Source organism: Herpailurus yagouaroundi, unplaced genomic scaffold, assembly GCF_014898765.1.
Source record: "Herpailurus yagouaroundi ecotype Mexico unplaced genomic scaffold, PumYag 139, whole genome shotgun sequence".
Classification (NCBI taxonomy): Eukaryota; Metazoa; Chordata; class Mammalia; order Carnivora; family Felidae; genus Herpailurus; species Herpailurus yagouaroundi.
The window spans coordinates 19,753,856-19,770,654 of NW_024412394.1; the positions used below are offsets into that span (position 1 = coordinate 19,753,856).

Below are 16,799 nucleotides of genomic sequence, written 5' to 3' on the forward strand. Positions count from 1 at the left end.
AGCATGAACGGGGGAGGGGCAGAGAGAGAGGGAGACACAGAATTGGAAACAGGCTCCAGGCTCTGAGCCATCAGCCCAGAGCCTGACGCGGGGCTCGAACTCACGGACCGCGAGATCGTGACCTGGCTGAAGTCGGACGCTTAACCGACTGCGCCACCCAGGCGCCCCCCTCTTTTTTTTTTAATTGAGATGTATATTCTTATATTAAATGAGTGCTAAGAATGTCGGTTTGGCCGCTTACCTAATAAGTTGCTGGTAAATAGTAAAAGTAAAATTTAAAGAATGTCAGAAAGAGCAGCTCAAAGATGTAGCCCTGAGAGCTTTGCCTTTCCCCCATCACAAAGAAAGCAGACTTGTTAGACTTCCACATTTAATCAGATGTAACTGCAGACTATGGGAGTTGAACAGACTCTTTTGGACACTAATGGTTTCTCTTGTTCCTTAAACAGTGGGGCAATTCAGAAAGTTTTCAAAATTAGGCCTTGTGTTTGTGGTTCTTCATCTGGATTAATATTAGAATTTAATATTTAGTTCAGTTTGTGGGGCTAAAATATGGCGATCAGCATGAGCTCTGTTTTGTTTTTGCTTGACTGCGAGTTGCTAGGGAATCTACTCTCAGTTTTTTCCATCTTGCTTCTCACCACTGTTTTGGTCATCCAGTAGGAAATAGTGTGAATTTAGTATGTGTGAGAAATTTAAATCAGAGAGAGGACTTATCTTGAAGATGGAAAGCTGCTCTTACAGGAGCTATAAACACTTAGCAATGTAAGCGTATCAGGGGGAGAGACACTTTTATACTAAAATTACTTAATTTTAATCTTAAAATGTGATTTTAGAAAAGTCAAAATGTATGTCGTAGCTCATGTGTATTCAGAATATGTAGAGAATGCTTTGGGGCAAATCAAGCCCTTCCCCACTGCTAAATTCTGCAGTGATCCTTCTATTTCTAAATGCCGAATATCTGGTTAGGGCCAGCAGTGACTTTTTAGCCTATGCAAAGATCAGGTTGCACATTTAAATTGTTTGGAGTCATGTGAGACTTCAGTAAGTATGCATCTGATGCTTGGATTATTTGTTCTTTCAGTGTTTGCTAGAGTCTACTGCTTGATGATGCACTCCCGCCTCTTTTGGAAAAGTACCTTGGCAGTTCCTTGAAACCAGCTCTCCAAAATAAATATAGTAACACCATGACTGCCACTGCAGGGCTACCGCTTAAACCATGCAGCAGTTTGTTAGAGACGGGTTCACGGCTGCAATACCCCAAAATGCCGTACGTACTAAGTGGTTAGTGAGGTCCTTCCTCCAACCCTTCAAGGTCTCCTGATAATGGTTTAAAACAGTTTGGTCATCTTCAGCATTACTGAGAATAAGAGACACAGTTCTTCTCTTTCCCCTTTACTTACAATTAGTACACACTAAAAGTGCCGTTAAATGTTGCCCTAGAAGTTTATGGGCCATTCTTGAATGATCGGACTCTGATAACTCAGATTAATTTTTTTAAATGCTGTGGCAGTAACTGAATTCCCCCATTTGTTGCTTGCTATCCAAAAAGGTCAAACCTTGGCTAGGGAGGTATCCATTTATTGCTTCAGGAGACGAAAAACATTAACTAATAGGCAGTCCAAGGTATCCTATTCTTCCAAAGACAGGGACGCATCAGTGTTGCCCATCTTTATTCTTAGCTGAGCCTGTTGGTTCAGAAGAACTGATTGTTGATCCACATGCTGGTGTATTTCCTGAGAAAATTCAGTAACAGTATTCCTAACATAATTTCTCTGAATAATCCATTCTTATGAATGGTGTTGTGTGCCTGATCATAAAACAGCTTAATTGACTTTAAAAAAATTTAACCTGTAGGGGCATAACATGACAGGAGGCATTTATTTTCTTTTCATAGCATTTTGTTCCTCATTTATTGTGATTTTCACTTGCTCCTTTGTAGTCCACATATTTTGTGTCAACTCCTGGATGTTCCTTGAGAGTAAGAGCTACATCTTGTTTGAACATCTTTTTCTCCACTTCAAAACTCTGCATAAAATAGGCACATTGTGTGTGTCTATATGTATACATATGTTATACATATATATACATATATGCGTTAAGTACCATGTGTATGTACATATATGTGCATATGTGTATACATATATGTATATGTATACACATATGTATATATGTATGTATGTATACATACATATATGTATATATGTACACACACAGTGGCTGTATATATGTATATATACACGGTACTTATTAATGCTGTTAGCTTGGATAAATTGTGTTGAATCCAAGAGACACTTTCCACTAAACGAAGTTTTATTCCATTTGAGCCATGTAATGTTTTCCTGAGTACAATATGTGAAAAATTTCACCTTGTTGAACATCCTGTGCCAAAATATAAGACCACTTTTAATAAACTTAAGTGAACATCTGTTTGACTTCTTTTGGAAGAATTTTTTTGATATGTAAACTGGTTGCAAGTTTTGCTTGAAGATACAGTTGAAGGAAAAACAACTCTTCCTTTAGATAGTAGAATTTTTGGCTTTCTGTGGTGTAAAACATCAGCACCCAAAAGTTGAATGATCCTAAATCATTTAAATTAAATTCTTTTTTTTCCCCATAAGATTTACCTTTGTAAAGTAGTTTTTTCCCTAAAATTCCTATTACATACAAGCAAAATAGAGATTATACTGCTTATACAATTTTGATTCTTTTTTGATAACCCTAGAACATGTGTGTTTATATTTTTAGATACTCCTCAGAAACATGACTTTTACATTTTTTTATTGAAGTATAATTAACATACAATATTATATTAGTTTCAGGTGTACAACATACTGATTTGACAATTCTTTGCATTACTCGGTGCTCACCATAGTAAGTGTGGTCACCAACTGTCACCATACATTATTACAGTATTATTGACTATATTCCCTATATGCTGTACTTTTCATCCCTATGACTTATTTATTTTATAACTGCAAGTTTGTACCTCTTAATCCCCTTTATCTCTTTCACCCTGCCCCTTCCTGCCTCCCTTCTTCTGACAACTACCAGTTTCTTTTCTGAATTTAAGAGTCTGGTTTTTTGTTTGTTTTGTCTTCTAGATTCTACATATAAGTGAAATCATCTGGTATTTGTCTTTGTTGACTTATTTCACTTAGCATAATACCCTCCAGGTATTGCACCTGACAATGTTGCATGTGCTTCTTGCACATGACAAGATCTCATTCTTTTTTTGTGGCTGAGTAATATTCCTGTGTGTGTGTGTGTGTGTGTGTGTGTGTGTGTGTGTGTGTATGTGTGTATGTATGGGTGTATGTACAACATCTTAGTTATCTGTTCATCTACCGATAGACGCTTAGGTTGGTTCCATGTCTTGGCTATTGTAAATGATGCTGCAGTAAACATAGGGGTGCAGATTTTTTTTCATATTAGTGTTTTTATTTGCTTTGGGTAAATACCCAGTAGCAAAATTACTGCATTATATGCTATTTATATTTTTAATCTTTTGAGGAACCTCCACACTGGTTTCCACAGTGGCTGCAAAAACACTGCACAAAGGTTCCTTTTTTTTTTTTCCATATCCTCACCAACTTGTTGTTTCATGTCTTTTTGATACTAGCCATTCTTACTGGTGTGGGATGATATCTCATTGTGGTTTTGATTTGCATTTCCCTGATGATTAGTGATGTTGAACATCTTTTCATGTGACTGTTGGCCATATTGATATCTTCTTTGGAAAAATGTCCACTCAGGTCATCTGCCCATTTTTCAATCAGATTGTGTGTGTGTGTGTGTGTGTGTGTGTGTGTGTTGAATTGTATAAGTTCTTTCTGTATTTGGGATATCACCTCTTTATTGGATACATCTTTGTAAATATCTTCGCCCATTCAGTAGGTTGCCTTTTTGTTTTGTTGATGATTTCCTTTGCTGTGCAAAAGCTTTTGATTTTAGTGTAGTCCCAAAAGAGAAGCAAGATTTTTAATGGCCATATAATTATTCATTGCTTGAATTTACCATCCCATGTTTAATCCTTTCCCTGTGGTGTTTCAGGTTGATTTTTTTTTTTTCACTTTGTCATATTTGACCCTTCTCTTTGCTGAGCCAGTCCTGCTCAATCCAAGTCTTGTCAGTTCTCCATCTGTGCCATCAGCACATGTCCTTGGCTTGTCCCCTCACTCAGGTTCTCAGTAAAGTAATGAATGCTGTCCTAATTTATGTTACTTTTAGTATATGTGCTGCTGCAGCAAGCACCGAATACATTTTAATTTTAATAAAAGTTTTTCTTCTCCTAATCATTGTAAATACCACTGCAAGCCTTACCTACTAATCATAGCACAGTAAATAAAATTTTGGTTTTCAAAGTGATTCACACCTGTGGTTGAAGGTGTGGGGTATACCCTTAGGGCATCAATATCTTTGTCAGGGTTCATTATTGGTTGTAGCTTGATAATGTATAAAAGCACCTCGAAAACGTGCAAATATATTAACAAATGATAGAGGATGAAATTATTAGCAGAGCCCAGAAGACAGAAAAATTGGAAAGAGAAATATTTTAAGCAAAGTAAATGTAAACATCTTTGTTATAAATGCTCAAGTATACATGCTAACACAGAAGCTAAATTTGCTTCTGTGAAATTTGTTTTACTCATGACCTTTTAGGGCCCTGTAATGGCAAGAGCCCACACCTTTTTCTTTGTCGCATAAAGAAAGGGTACCTGTGCTGCTGAATCACGAACCAATTAAAAAATTATATTTTAGAACAGGAGACTTTTTTCCTGTGATCTGTTTCATTTATTTTGACAAGAAATATGTTTCTTCCTGCTTTAGATTATAGAGGAAGTGGTTAGTTTTATTGAGGAGTTGAACCTTTATCTCCTTTCATATTTCTTTTTTTTTCTTTTTGGATTTTCAGGTGTTTATTTTATTATTTTGCTTTACAATTTAAATACATGTTACATAATTTATTTTGTACATGTAAAATATTATATCATGATGTTTTTGGTTTTTAAAGTTTTTTTTTTAACATTTATTTATTTTTGAGAGACAGAGAGAGACAAAGAGAGACAGAGTGTGAACAGGGGAGGGCAGAGAGAGAGGGAGACACAGAATCTAAAACAGGCTCCAGGCTCTGAGCTGTCAGCACAGAACCCAATGCTGGTCTCAGTCCTTTCATATTTCTTATCTCTTACCTGGCTCATGCAGCAGTGCATGGATAGCAGCTTTAAATTTTGTGAATCGGTGTTTCAAATTCTTATGTATTTGTGAGTCTCTTTTGAATTCCATTCTATGTTTATCTGAAAATGGTTTAAAAAAATTGAATTGCCAGTTGAATAGACAGTATTGTTAGCCTGTTTTGAAATTTACCAGGACTGTCCTGGTGCTTGGTGAAACCTTCTCCTGTGCCCCCAAACTGGACTGAGCCTTTTTTCTTTATATGCCCTTTTGCTATATCATATTATATACTTGTTTCAGATTTCTGTCTACTGCTTTCCCTGTCTTTGTCAGCCTTCCCCTTGCCGAAGGCTTTATCTGGAGTTACCTCTCTCTGCCCATGATCCTCTAGAAGTTGACTCATTTTCTTATCTGTCTAGATTACTTTCCTTTTATGTCTACTCTTTTGGCCTGGATCTAAGGGGCAGCGACACCACTTATGTGCTCTTACTTGCTGGTTTCATTAGTGTGCTCTTCCATTTCCCTTCCACTCATTAATCAAGATGAAACGCAGCATTGGCACAGTTTTACTGTTATCCCTTTTGTAGCCTAAACTCCCCCTTTCCCTGTTTTACGTAGCTAATTAGAATATAGTTTCACAAATGTTTTCCGTTTACCAGTTAACCTGAGCATTTTATTACTCTGTGAGCCTCCAACACGATCGTGCTTCAGAATTTTCCTTAAAGAATGTTATTAACTGGCAGCAGCATTAGTGAAGCAACAAAATGTGACTGAAACCTCAGTTTCCTCATCGATTAACTGGAGATCAAAGGCTTTACCTTACTGGTACCTATAAGGATTCAAGTAAATAAAGGTGCCTGGGTGTCCCTCGCTTAGTCTGTTATCACCAAAAGGGATTCCTTCCTCATTGGTATCTGCCAGCCTCAGGAATGGTTTGATGTCTTGACTGAGGTATAACTCATATGCCATGTAATTTACCCATTGAAAGTACACGATCCGATGGTTTTTAGTATATTCAGAGTTGTGCAGCCGTTACCACAATTAGTTTTAGAATGTTCTTCTCACCCCAAGGGAAACCCCATACCCATTAGCAGTCACTCACCATTTCCTTGGCAACCACTAATCTACTTTTTGTAATTTTATGCATTTTTAACCTCATGCTTATTGTATTGTGTGCTAATAGGATTTTCATTTTTCTTAAGGTACACTGAAAGTATTTTGAAGTGCAGTCCTATAACTTTTAGAACTAGAAAGAGCCCTTTAATCATTTGATACTTTTTTTTTTTTTTTTCCACAAGGGAACACAATGATTCACCTAGGGACCTTCCTGTTCTATACCTGTTTACCAAAAAAAAAAAAAAAAAAAAAATCTTATTAGTACTTATCAGAAGTTCTTATTTTTGAGTATTTGCTAAAACTCTTTCAACTTCAAATTCTAGATGTGATGTATGATTACTTGAATTCTCTGCTTTAGACAACTTATTCTGTGAATACTTCTTGGACTTTTTCCTTTATCTGTAACTTTCTCATGTACAAAAATCCTATCTTAGCCAAAGTTGGTGCACTATATTGTTATATTTTCTGTTTAAATTTTCTTTAGGAACATCATTACTCTGTGATCAAGCATAGAATTTTCTAGGATAATCTATTCAGTTTTATATGTTTTTCTGTGGCATACCTGAGCATTCTACATATTTTGTGGTAGACCACTTACTCTACCAGATTTCGCCCATCCCATGCCTCTTTTCAAGGTTTTTGCCGCTCCTTCCATCTACAGGTACAGATTAATTCTCCAACCCCCTGGCAAAAACAACACATGCAGATTTTAAGGTCTAGGTCCCAAGAGTCCTTGCAGCATCTTTCTTTGCCCCTTTTGAATTCGACTTGGAGAGCTTTATGTCGGAAGCCACTTTGTCATCAGGGAGAGGACAGAGGCCGTGTGCAGAACAGTGGGGCTCTAGCTGACAGAGTAATTGCCAGACCATCAGAGTCAGGCCACGGTGGATCCTGCAGCCTTTCTGACCCTCCGGCCGACTGTAGTTGCATGAGTGAGCTCAGATGACAGCAGCAGAGGAACTGCCCAGCCACCCCACAAAATGTGAGAAATTGAAAAAAAAATGTTTTGGAATTTGCAGTGGTTTGTTAGACAGCAAATTTAACTGGTACATTTAGGTATCAGCATTGTGGCAACGTTGAGATGATTAAAGAATGTAACCCATGTAAAGTCCTTAACTTACTGCCAAGCACAGAGAATCCCTTAAGAGAGGTTGATTGCTCTATCATATTGGCTATAGCATTATCGTTTCTAATGTCATTTTGATCACTATCATCATTTTATTTCTCCTCTCCTCTGGATATAATGTCATTGCTTTTAATGAACATTAACTATGAGGAGTTAAAAGAATTAGATGCCCTTGGTGCTAGTTGTCTAGTATCTTCCTTCCTGATTAATAAGTAGTTTACAACTTTAAAAACTATTCTTATTGTAGGGGTGTCTGGGTGGCATAGTTGGTTAAGCATTCGACACTTGATTTCAGCTCAGGTCATGATCTCACGATTTGTGTGGTTGACCCTGTGTGGGGCTCTGTGCTGACAGTATGGAGCCTGCTTGAGATTCTCTCTTCCCCTCTGTCTCTCTGCCCCTCTCCTTGTGTGCTCATGCACGTGCCCTCTGTCTCTTTCCTCTTAAATAAGTAAAACTATTCTTTTTGTAAAATAAAAAAGATATATAGCCAAGTGCATAAGGTGTAAATGTATAGCTTATAACAAATTATAGAATGAACATTTGTATCTGCCACTCAGGTTGAGACATTTAGCATTGCTTGGACTCCAGAAGCCTGTTGGATGCCCTTTCTGATCACAATCTTCTCCCTTACACCTATAGGTAGCCACTAGCCTGATTTCATAAGAATCTCTTCTTAGCTTTTCTTTATAGATGTCACCACCTCTGTGTGCATCTCTAAACAAAATAGTGTATTTTTTTTTTATTTTTCATCTTTATATAAGTGGAATAATATAGTATGCATTCTTTTGTGTCTAGCTTCATTTGCTGAATATTATTTCTAAGATTCTTTCCTGTAATGACTTAACAGTTAGCTTTCACTTTCATTGCTATGTAGAATTTCATTATAAGAATATACTTCTGTTAGATCTACTGTTGATGGGTATTTGAGTTATTTATAGTTTTGGGCAATTACAAATAATTCTGTCAAACACATTCTGTTATGTATTCTGGAATAATATGAGAATTTTTTGAAAATAGATATAGGAATAGAATTTCTGAGTAATAAAGTTACAATCACTTTTTATAAATCTCATAGAAAAGAACATTGCCAGATGATGCCAGATAGACAGTTGACCCTTGAACAACGTGGGGGTTGTGGGTGCTACCTCTTATACCTCTTACCCTCACCGACAGCCAGAAATCTGCATATAACTTTGACTCTCCCAAAACTCGACTACCAATAGCCTCGTGTTGGCCAGGGGACTTACTGATAACATAAACAGCCGGTTAACATGTATTTGGTATGTTGTATGTATTATATACTATATTCTTAGAATAAAGTAAACTAGAGAAAATTGTTATTAAGAAAATCATAAGGAACAGAAAGTACATTTATAATGCTGTACTGTGTTTATTGGGAAAAAATGCAGTTCAAATCTTGTGTTGTTGTTCAAGAGTCAACTATGTCCTGTATCATAACCTTTACCATATCTTCACCATATGTTTATCAAGAGGGTTGGCCAAAAAGACAGTTCAGATCAAAGGGGACAGGAGTAGGGATGTGATGAGAGTTACGTGGGCATGAAAAGGGGCCACCGTTTAGTTGAAGGGTTAGAGTGAACCTGGGAGGGAAATCTTTGAATCAATTTGGTGTCATTATAGCTGGAGTCAAACAGTTTTTCGGGAGTTTAATGACTTTTTTTTTAAGTTTCTGTATTTATTTTGAGAGAGACAGAGATAGCACCAGTGGGGAAGGGGCAGAGAGAGAGCGAGAGAGAGAATTCCAAGCAGGCTCAGCACTGTCAGCTCAGAGCCTGACGTGGGGCTTGAACTCACGAACCATGAGATCATGACCTGAGCTGAAACCAAAAGTCAGGACCCTTAACCCACTGAGCCACCCGGGTACCCCCCTGGAGTTTAATAACATTCTTTATGTTATTGTCCTCCAGGTGACTCTGTAACAATGTTTTATGTTTACCCTGGGGAGGAGAAGTTTGGGCAGTGGGGGAACAATTGACTGATCCTTGGCCATATACTAATTAAAAAGGACATAGCTGTTTTAGGACTCAGATTTCCCATGTCCCTTTCTAAGAGGAAGGGAGGTACCAACACTCTGCCAAAAGAGAAGGAAAAAGAATCTTGTCAAAATGGGGAATGGGAAAAGGAAACATGCTGTTCAGCCAAATTAGAGACTCTGCATCTACTGAAAACAAGGGTGGCTATAAGAAGGCTGTGGTGTGGCATAACAAGCCAAGGCAGTTTGGGTTCCTTTGCGTGTAATTGTACACAGTGTCCTCCAAAGTGGGCCAGTGTGCTGTAATCAGACATGGTATATAGTTGAAGAATGGTGTCTGTGTGTTGTGTCACATGATCGCTCTGTGCTGCAGCACCCTGCCAAGACAGCGACATGAATTGTTCTGCATGTGCCCTGGCTAATGTCAAGAGAAGGCAGAAGGGCTTATAGCTTGGTGGGTTTTTTCCCCAGACTATCTGAGGAAGTAGAAAACTTGAGTATTTAATAAAATCTTAGTGGCATGGTGTTGGTCGTAGAAGAAAATAGTTAATTTAAAGCATTTGGATGCCAAATTAAGATCCCATCTGGGTAATGAGGGGAGGATTTAGGAAATACTGTTTTCATTTTGGGATCCTGTCAGATGGGGTTGTTTTTACGTCTGGTTTGTACATCCCAAGTTGAATAAAGTGGTGTTTGTGACAGGCTCTCTTTGAGGATGCTTTTAATATGCAGAACAAAACTTAAATTTGTCTGCTGTTATGATTTACACTAGATGTGGGGACTTGTAGGCTGTTGTTTCCACAGATGTAAAATGAACTTATTATTCACTTGCAGATCTGAGTACCTTAGTGACTTGATTTCTTGTATTATTTCTGAATGGTTCCTGAATGTATGGAATTGGTGATGGTTTTGTGTTCTTGCGGTTCTATCTTTCCTGGAGAATAAAGTGAGCTTTTCATGCTTGAGTAAACACATTGATGCATTATGAAACTGTCAGACTCTTTGAACAATTGGCATAAGCTCAATTATTCAAATATGTGACTCTTTTGAATGGCTTTTGTGTCAGCTAATGCTTTCGTACAACCAGTATAAAGAAATTTCAATACCTTTCCTTTGAGAAATTAAATCTCAACTGTATGATTAAAGAAGTCCACAGGATTAGTTCTTTCATTGAGCACTTTCATTATCAGGTACAGCTAATTGGTAGTAGTGTCTATTTGCTGAGATTCATACTTTATTTAGAAACATCTTGCATTTTTTGTTAAATAATTTAAAGTTGTGCATTTTCCTTATCACCTAAAATAACTTTTTTTCTTGTGTTTCCTTCCTGTCAGCATGCACACATGCTTTTTTACAGTGTACCTGCAATTTTTTCTTTTAAAATTATATCTGCATTGTAATTCTTTTTCAAGTTATATGGTCTTTTTAGTAATTATTTAGGTCTCTTACTCAGTATTGAATTATTTAATAACATGCTGATCATTTCCCTTATCTTACATATATGTTTTCCAGTTTTTCCTTTTCACTGATAATAATGCAAAGACATACTGTGCCTTGTAGCTCGTTTTTCTTATTTTCAGTTACTGTGTGTTACAAGGACAGATGCTCAAAAGTATTGTTATTATGTCAGTGGACTTGAAAACTTATGTTCTATGTATTGCCCAATTGCTTTCCAAATGACAGTGCCTTCTTTTTGATTATAGAAGTATATAGTCCCTGGAACTTATTAAATAGTAGCATTCTTCAAAATTATCACTTGGAGAAGCCTGTAATCTTAATAGAGACTTTTTCCTTTGTAAATGTAATTTATATTTTTAGCAAAGCACTATATGCAAATAGTTTTTTTTTTTAATCCAGAGAGCTTCATTCATAATGTGACAGTGAAGAACAGTAGCCCCTTGCACCTCCTGTCCCCACCCCAGTTTCTGACTCTTGAGAAACCCCAGCTCCTGGCTTTTCCACTGATGTATGCCCCAACACTGCTAAGCTTGCTTTTAATTTGATTTTTTTTTCACTTTGTAGTTATCTTTTGATTTGTTTCTATGGAAGATGTGGCTTTAGTACTTACTATTTCTTCTCTATCCTCTCAAAATTGACATAACATAAATTTTGCTTTTATCAATATGTGGATATTAAAACATTACGACCAATTATTGTTCATAAATGAGTCTTAAATTTATATTATGAATATATAAGAATACTTTATATTTTTTGTTTTTTGCTTACTTTGTTTTCTATGTTTCTAACTTATCGACAAACAAATCTTCTTGATCTTTTCAAACACATCAGATAATTCCACAGATGTGCATTTCCCTCCCCCCCCAAAAAATCTTTCTTCTGTGAACCTCCCTGTTGTCTGCAGTGTGGACCAGTCGCTCTCAGGGCCAGCTGCTCAGCTGACATCTTAGAAGTCTCTTCACTCTTCATTTCTGGGAATTTCTTTTGTTTCTCTCTGTTTTGTTGATTCTCTGATTTCTGGATCTCCGATCCTCCTCCTTTGAGATTTATGCTCACATTTAATGGGTTCCTGAGGTGCAAGGAAGAGGCATTTTTTTTGAGACCATGCATGTATAAAAATGTCTTTATTTTGTCATCATACTTGATGTAATTTTAGGCTGGGAATAATGTTTTCTTGGAATTTTGAAGGCATTGCTCCATGACCTTCTTACTTTCAAGGCTGCTGTGGAGTCCATCCCCTTTCTGATTCCCAATTCTTTGTTAGACCCCCAACCCCCACCTCCTGGTCTCTGGAAGCTTTTGGAATCTTCTTGTTTCTGGCATTCTGAAGTTTTATATTTCCTGGTATTCTTCCATGTCTCTGGCATTCATTTTATTGGCCATAGGGTGGACTTATCCTAACCGGAAGATGCAGTCCCCTGTATTTTCCTTTGGAATACCTGTTAGTTGGATATCATACCTTGTAGACCAGTCCTTGAATTTTCCTGTCTCATTTCTCTGTTTCATAGTCTTTTTATTCTACTTTCTGAGGGATCTTGTTAACTTTATTTTTCATTTCTTTTATTAATGCTACATATTTTTTAATTTCTAAAAACATATCTTCTTCGAAGCTTGCTTTTTATGGTATCATGTTGCTTCATTTTCTCTTATTTCTCTGAGGGTATTAATTATATTTTTTGGTTGACATGGGTACTCTCTTGCATTAGGGGCTTTCCTCAAGTGTCCAGAAAACCTTGGTTTTGTTGAAATGACAGATCTGGGGTTGCATGACAGATCTGGGGTTGCTTGTGTGGCTCATTTGGTTGAGTGTCAGACTTTTTTTTAATATTTATTTATTATTTGAGAGAGAGAGAGAGAGAGTGAGCGCATGAGCAGGGTAGGGGCAGAGAGAGAGGGAGACAAAGAATCCGAAGCACTATCCAGGTTCTGGGCTGTCAGTCAACACAGAGCCTGATGCAAGGCTCGAACTCATGTACCATGAGATCATGACTTGATCTGAAGTCAGATGCTCAACCACTGAGCCACCCAGGCGCCCCAAGCGTCAGACTCTTGATTTCGGCTCAGGTCATGAGCCCAGGGTCATGGGATAGAGCCCTGCATCAGGCTCCACACTGAATATGGAGCCTACTTAAGATTATCTCTCTTTTTCTCTGCCCACTCCCCTGCTTGTGCTCTCTATGTCTCAAAACAAACAAACCAAAAAACAACAACAAAAAACTAAAACAAACACCCCCCTCCCCCCACACACACACAGACATGAAAGAAAGGAAGAAAGGAATAAAAGAATAAAGAAAGAAAAGCAAGAAAGAAGGAAGGAAGGAAGGAAGGAAGGAAGGAAGGAAGGAAGGAAGGAAGGAAAGAAAGAAAGAAAGAAAGAAAGAAAGAAAGAAAGAAAGAAAGAAAGAAAGAAAGAAAGAAAGGTTGATTGATTCAGACACTTAGGGGGCGGGGGGGGGGGGGAGTGAAGATAGTTGGAAGCTCTTTGTGCATGGGTGGGCTTGTAACCTGGGGATTCTCTGTACTGTACTGTAATTCGTGTCTGTAGGGTCTGTTCTCCTGCCTGGGAGCCTGGCTTCGGGAAGGGGGTGGAATCTCACAGGGCTTTGACTCAGTCCTTCTGTTTTTAGTAGGGTGCCTCACCCTGCCCTCAGCTGTGCTTAGAGTCAACTCTTTTAGAGGGAAATTTCTGGTCTCCTGCCTGGCTATGCAGGGTAGAGAAGAGGATGTGGGGACCTAACTGTTCTTTATATAAATTTTCAACCAGTTCTCTTTCCTTCAGAGGTCACCTGGACCTAATTTCCTATTGACTCCTTACTCCACAGGGTTGGATTTCAGCGTTGTTTGGATTCTTTTGTTAGTTCCCATTGGTTCATCTGTTTTCTGACTTTAAGGATTTTGTGGCATGTCTAATTTGCTTCTTGTCCTTTCTCATTTTTAATTGTCTTCATGCATTTATTTCATATTTTTATATTTATATCCATTTTGTATAAATTGTTTTAGTGTCATTTTAGTACAGTTTTAAAGGATGCGGGGCGGGGGGCGGGGGGAGGTGTGTCCTCAGTATGCCCTGGTTAATGGAAGTATGCATACTTTGCTTTCGATTGGTCAAAAACAACTTGTTCCCTTTGCACATTTGTGGGATATTTATATACTTTCTGATGCACAGTCATTTCTATTAAAAATGTCTTTTAAAATATTTTATTCTAATTTTTACATAAATTTACTTAACACAGATTGAATATCATTTTCTATAAGTAGAAAGTGTGACCACCCACTGGATAGTTTAAAGGAGTAATTACCATTCTCAGTGAGCTACTTACTCATTTTTAAAAACTTTTCAGATAATTGTAGATTGATAGGAAGTTGTGAAAAGAGTACAGAGATGTCTTTGTACCCAGTTTATCCCAGTGGTGGACTACATGACTATTATATGACTATTACTTAAATATCAAAGTCAAGAAGTTGACGTTGGTACAATGCTCATTAAGTTTTAAAAGACATAGTGTTTTAAATTTCATATGGGGCATAAAGTGTACATTGCAAATATATGTGAGACCCATGCAAAACTATTTTGTCTTTCAGCAATTTTTCCAGCTAGTCAAATTACGAAAGCTTGGACTTAGTGATAATGAAATTCAGCGGCTCCCTCCAGAAATAGCAAACTTCATGCAGCTGGTGGAACTTGATGTGTCTCGGAATGGTAAGAAAAAGATTCCGCTTGAATTGTCCATTTGTCTCTTCTGGTGCTGGGGGCAATTTTTAGTAAATGTAGCTGGATAAATGCTGTTGGAGTTGCTTTTTCTGGTGGTTATGGAAAAGCTCTGTGTAAATTTGGGGATGAAATTAATGCCATTACTGAATAGTTTAGTCAGCTTATGGGTATTTACCAAAAATGTTTAATAGCACAATTTTTAGATGATGATTTTCTCAAAGTAGGTTCAGTCTGATTCAGAGAGCCGGAGAGTGGACTGGGCAGTCATAATACCCAGCCCCCTCATTTTACCGAGTGTGACACTGAGAGCTGTTGGTGCGGTCATTCGCCCAGTGCTCAGAGGCTGCTGAGGCGAGGGGGAAGGGCGGGGCGGGGGGAAGGTTGGTTTGTCCGGCTGTGCTCCTGTGAGAATCTGTCTCCCTGCAGTGAACAGAGCAGCTCGCTGTCCAGGCATCGTCGTGAGATTGATTATTCCTAATTAGGCCACTGATGATTCTGCACACTGGGGTTTGTGTGGTATATTTTGTGAGTTTATTTTGATTACCAGGTTTCACTGGAATGATGAAGTGCTTCCTTTTTCTTGAACATTCCAGTAGGATATCTCTATCCCATTTAACCTTTCACTTTTAAGTGGATACCCTGGTTTAACCTTGTGGATTATAGCCCCGACAGCACTCGTGGAGTGGGCCGGAGCCCCTTCCAGTGACAGCAGACATGATTAATTACTTTGAGTTCAAGTGGCAGCTCCCAGTGGTCCTGTCTTTAGTGATGGAATTCAGTTCTTGCAGAGACTCTGGTGTAACTTCCTCAGGATAGGCCCCGGCGTGCTCTGAATTATTTATACAAATGAGGATCCTTTCCCTTCAAGTTTCTCCTCAGTGAGCCTCAGATCTGGATCTTTCATTCTCGTGTCTTCCACAGAAACCACAAGGCTCAGGTACAGAATATTTTGGTGGGTCGTTGTCATAAGACAGCACTGTAATCAATGCTTAATTGAAAATGTGAAGAAAAAACGATTTTACCCCCTACCTTTAACAGCTGTTAAATTTTTGTCATCTATCAGATCCCATGAATTGGAAACTGTCTTTAGGCCAGGCCATATGTTCTTGACATAGACTCTACTTTTATTTTTCTTGAGAATTATTTCTTACCTTGAAGGTAATGGAAAAAGTGAAAAAATCTTATTTTTTGGACTGGCTGATTGGGTTGCAGAAGACCCAAATCTGCTTAGGTAAAGGGTATTGGATTTTAAGGATGGGGGTGGAGCTAACATCCCAAAAGCATTGGTACGGAGCTGGCATCGGACACTGTGTTTGGAGTTTCATGGCCTCTGTCTTATGGTGTGTCTGCTTCTGTTGGTAGCTGCTCTGTTCTTCCCTCCCTGTTGACCTGTTCTCTTGGAACTGGCCCCTCCAGGCCCAAGTTGTTGTGGTGCCTTGCCTTGCACTTTTTGGCTTCTGACCCTGCTGGGGCATCTGTTTGCCAATGACACATTTCTAAGTGAGGAATGGTTGCTCCAGCTCATCTTTTTAGGCCAAGTATAAACTACAAGCTGTAGGTCACAGGACACCCTGATGTTTGGCTCCCCGGAAACAGGGGTGGCAAGTAGTGCAAAGCTTGACCCCACCCCTCAGCACAGATACAGCTCCCCTTACACCTGAGTGTGGCATGGGGCAGGCATCTGAGGCCAGAACTGCTGCTAAGCTATCCTATATCACATTGATCTAAAGTATATATAATTGAGGGGCGCCTGGGTAGCTCAGTCCATTGAGTGTCCGACATGGACTCAGGTCAAGACCCACAGTTTGTGGGTTTGAGCCCCGTGTGGGGCTCTGAGCTGTCAGCACAGAGCCTGCAGCCAGCTTCAGATTCTGGGTCTCCCTCTTCTGCCTCGCTCCTGCTCACTCTGTCTCTCTCAAAAGTGAATAAACATTAAAAAAAAAAAAAAATTAGGGGCACCTGGGTGGCTCAGTTGGTTGAGCATCTGATTTCGGCTCAGGTCATGATCTCAGAGCTCGTGAATTCAAGCCCTGTGTCGGGCTCTGTGCTGACAGCTCGGAGCCTGGAGCCTGCCTCGGATTCTGGGTCTCCCTCTCTCTCTGCCCCTGACCCGCTCGCATTCTGTCTCTGTCTCTCTCAAAAGTAAATAAACATTAAAAAAATTTTAAAAATTCAATGAAGTATATGTAATTGAAACTGCTATCCCTTGTCTCAGA

At 38.6% G+C, this 16,799-nt stretch overlaps 1 protein-coding gene across 1 annotated transcript in view; it reads left to right on the plus strand.

Moving 5' to 3' along the window:
- The window catches only part of LRRC1 (leucine rich repeat containing 1), a 135,490-nt gene that overhangs the window by 37,348 nt on the left and 81,343 nt on the right, over positions 1-16,799 (plus strand). The window contains exon 2 of the mRNA XM_040473781.1: positions 14,454-14,571. Coding sequence (XP_040329715.1) covers positions 14,454-14,571 — 118 coding nt within the window. The remainder of the gene's footprint in view (positions 1-14,453; positions 14,572-16,799) is intronic.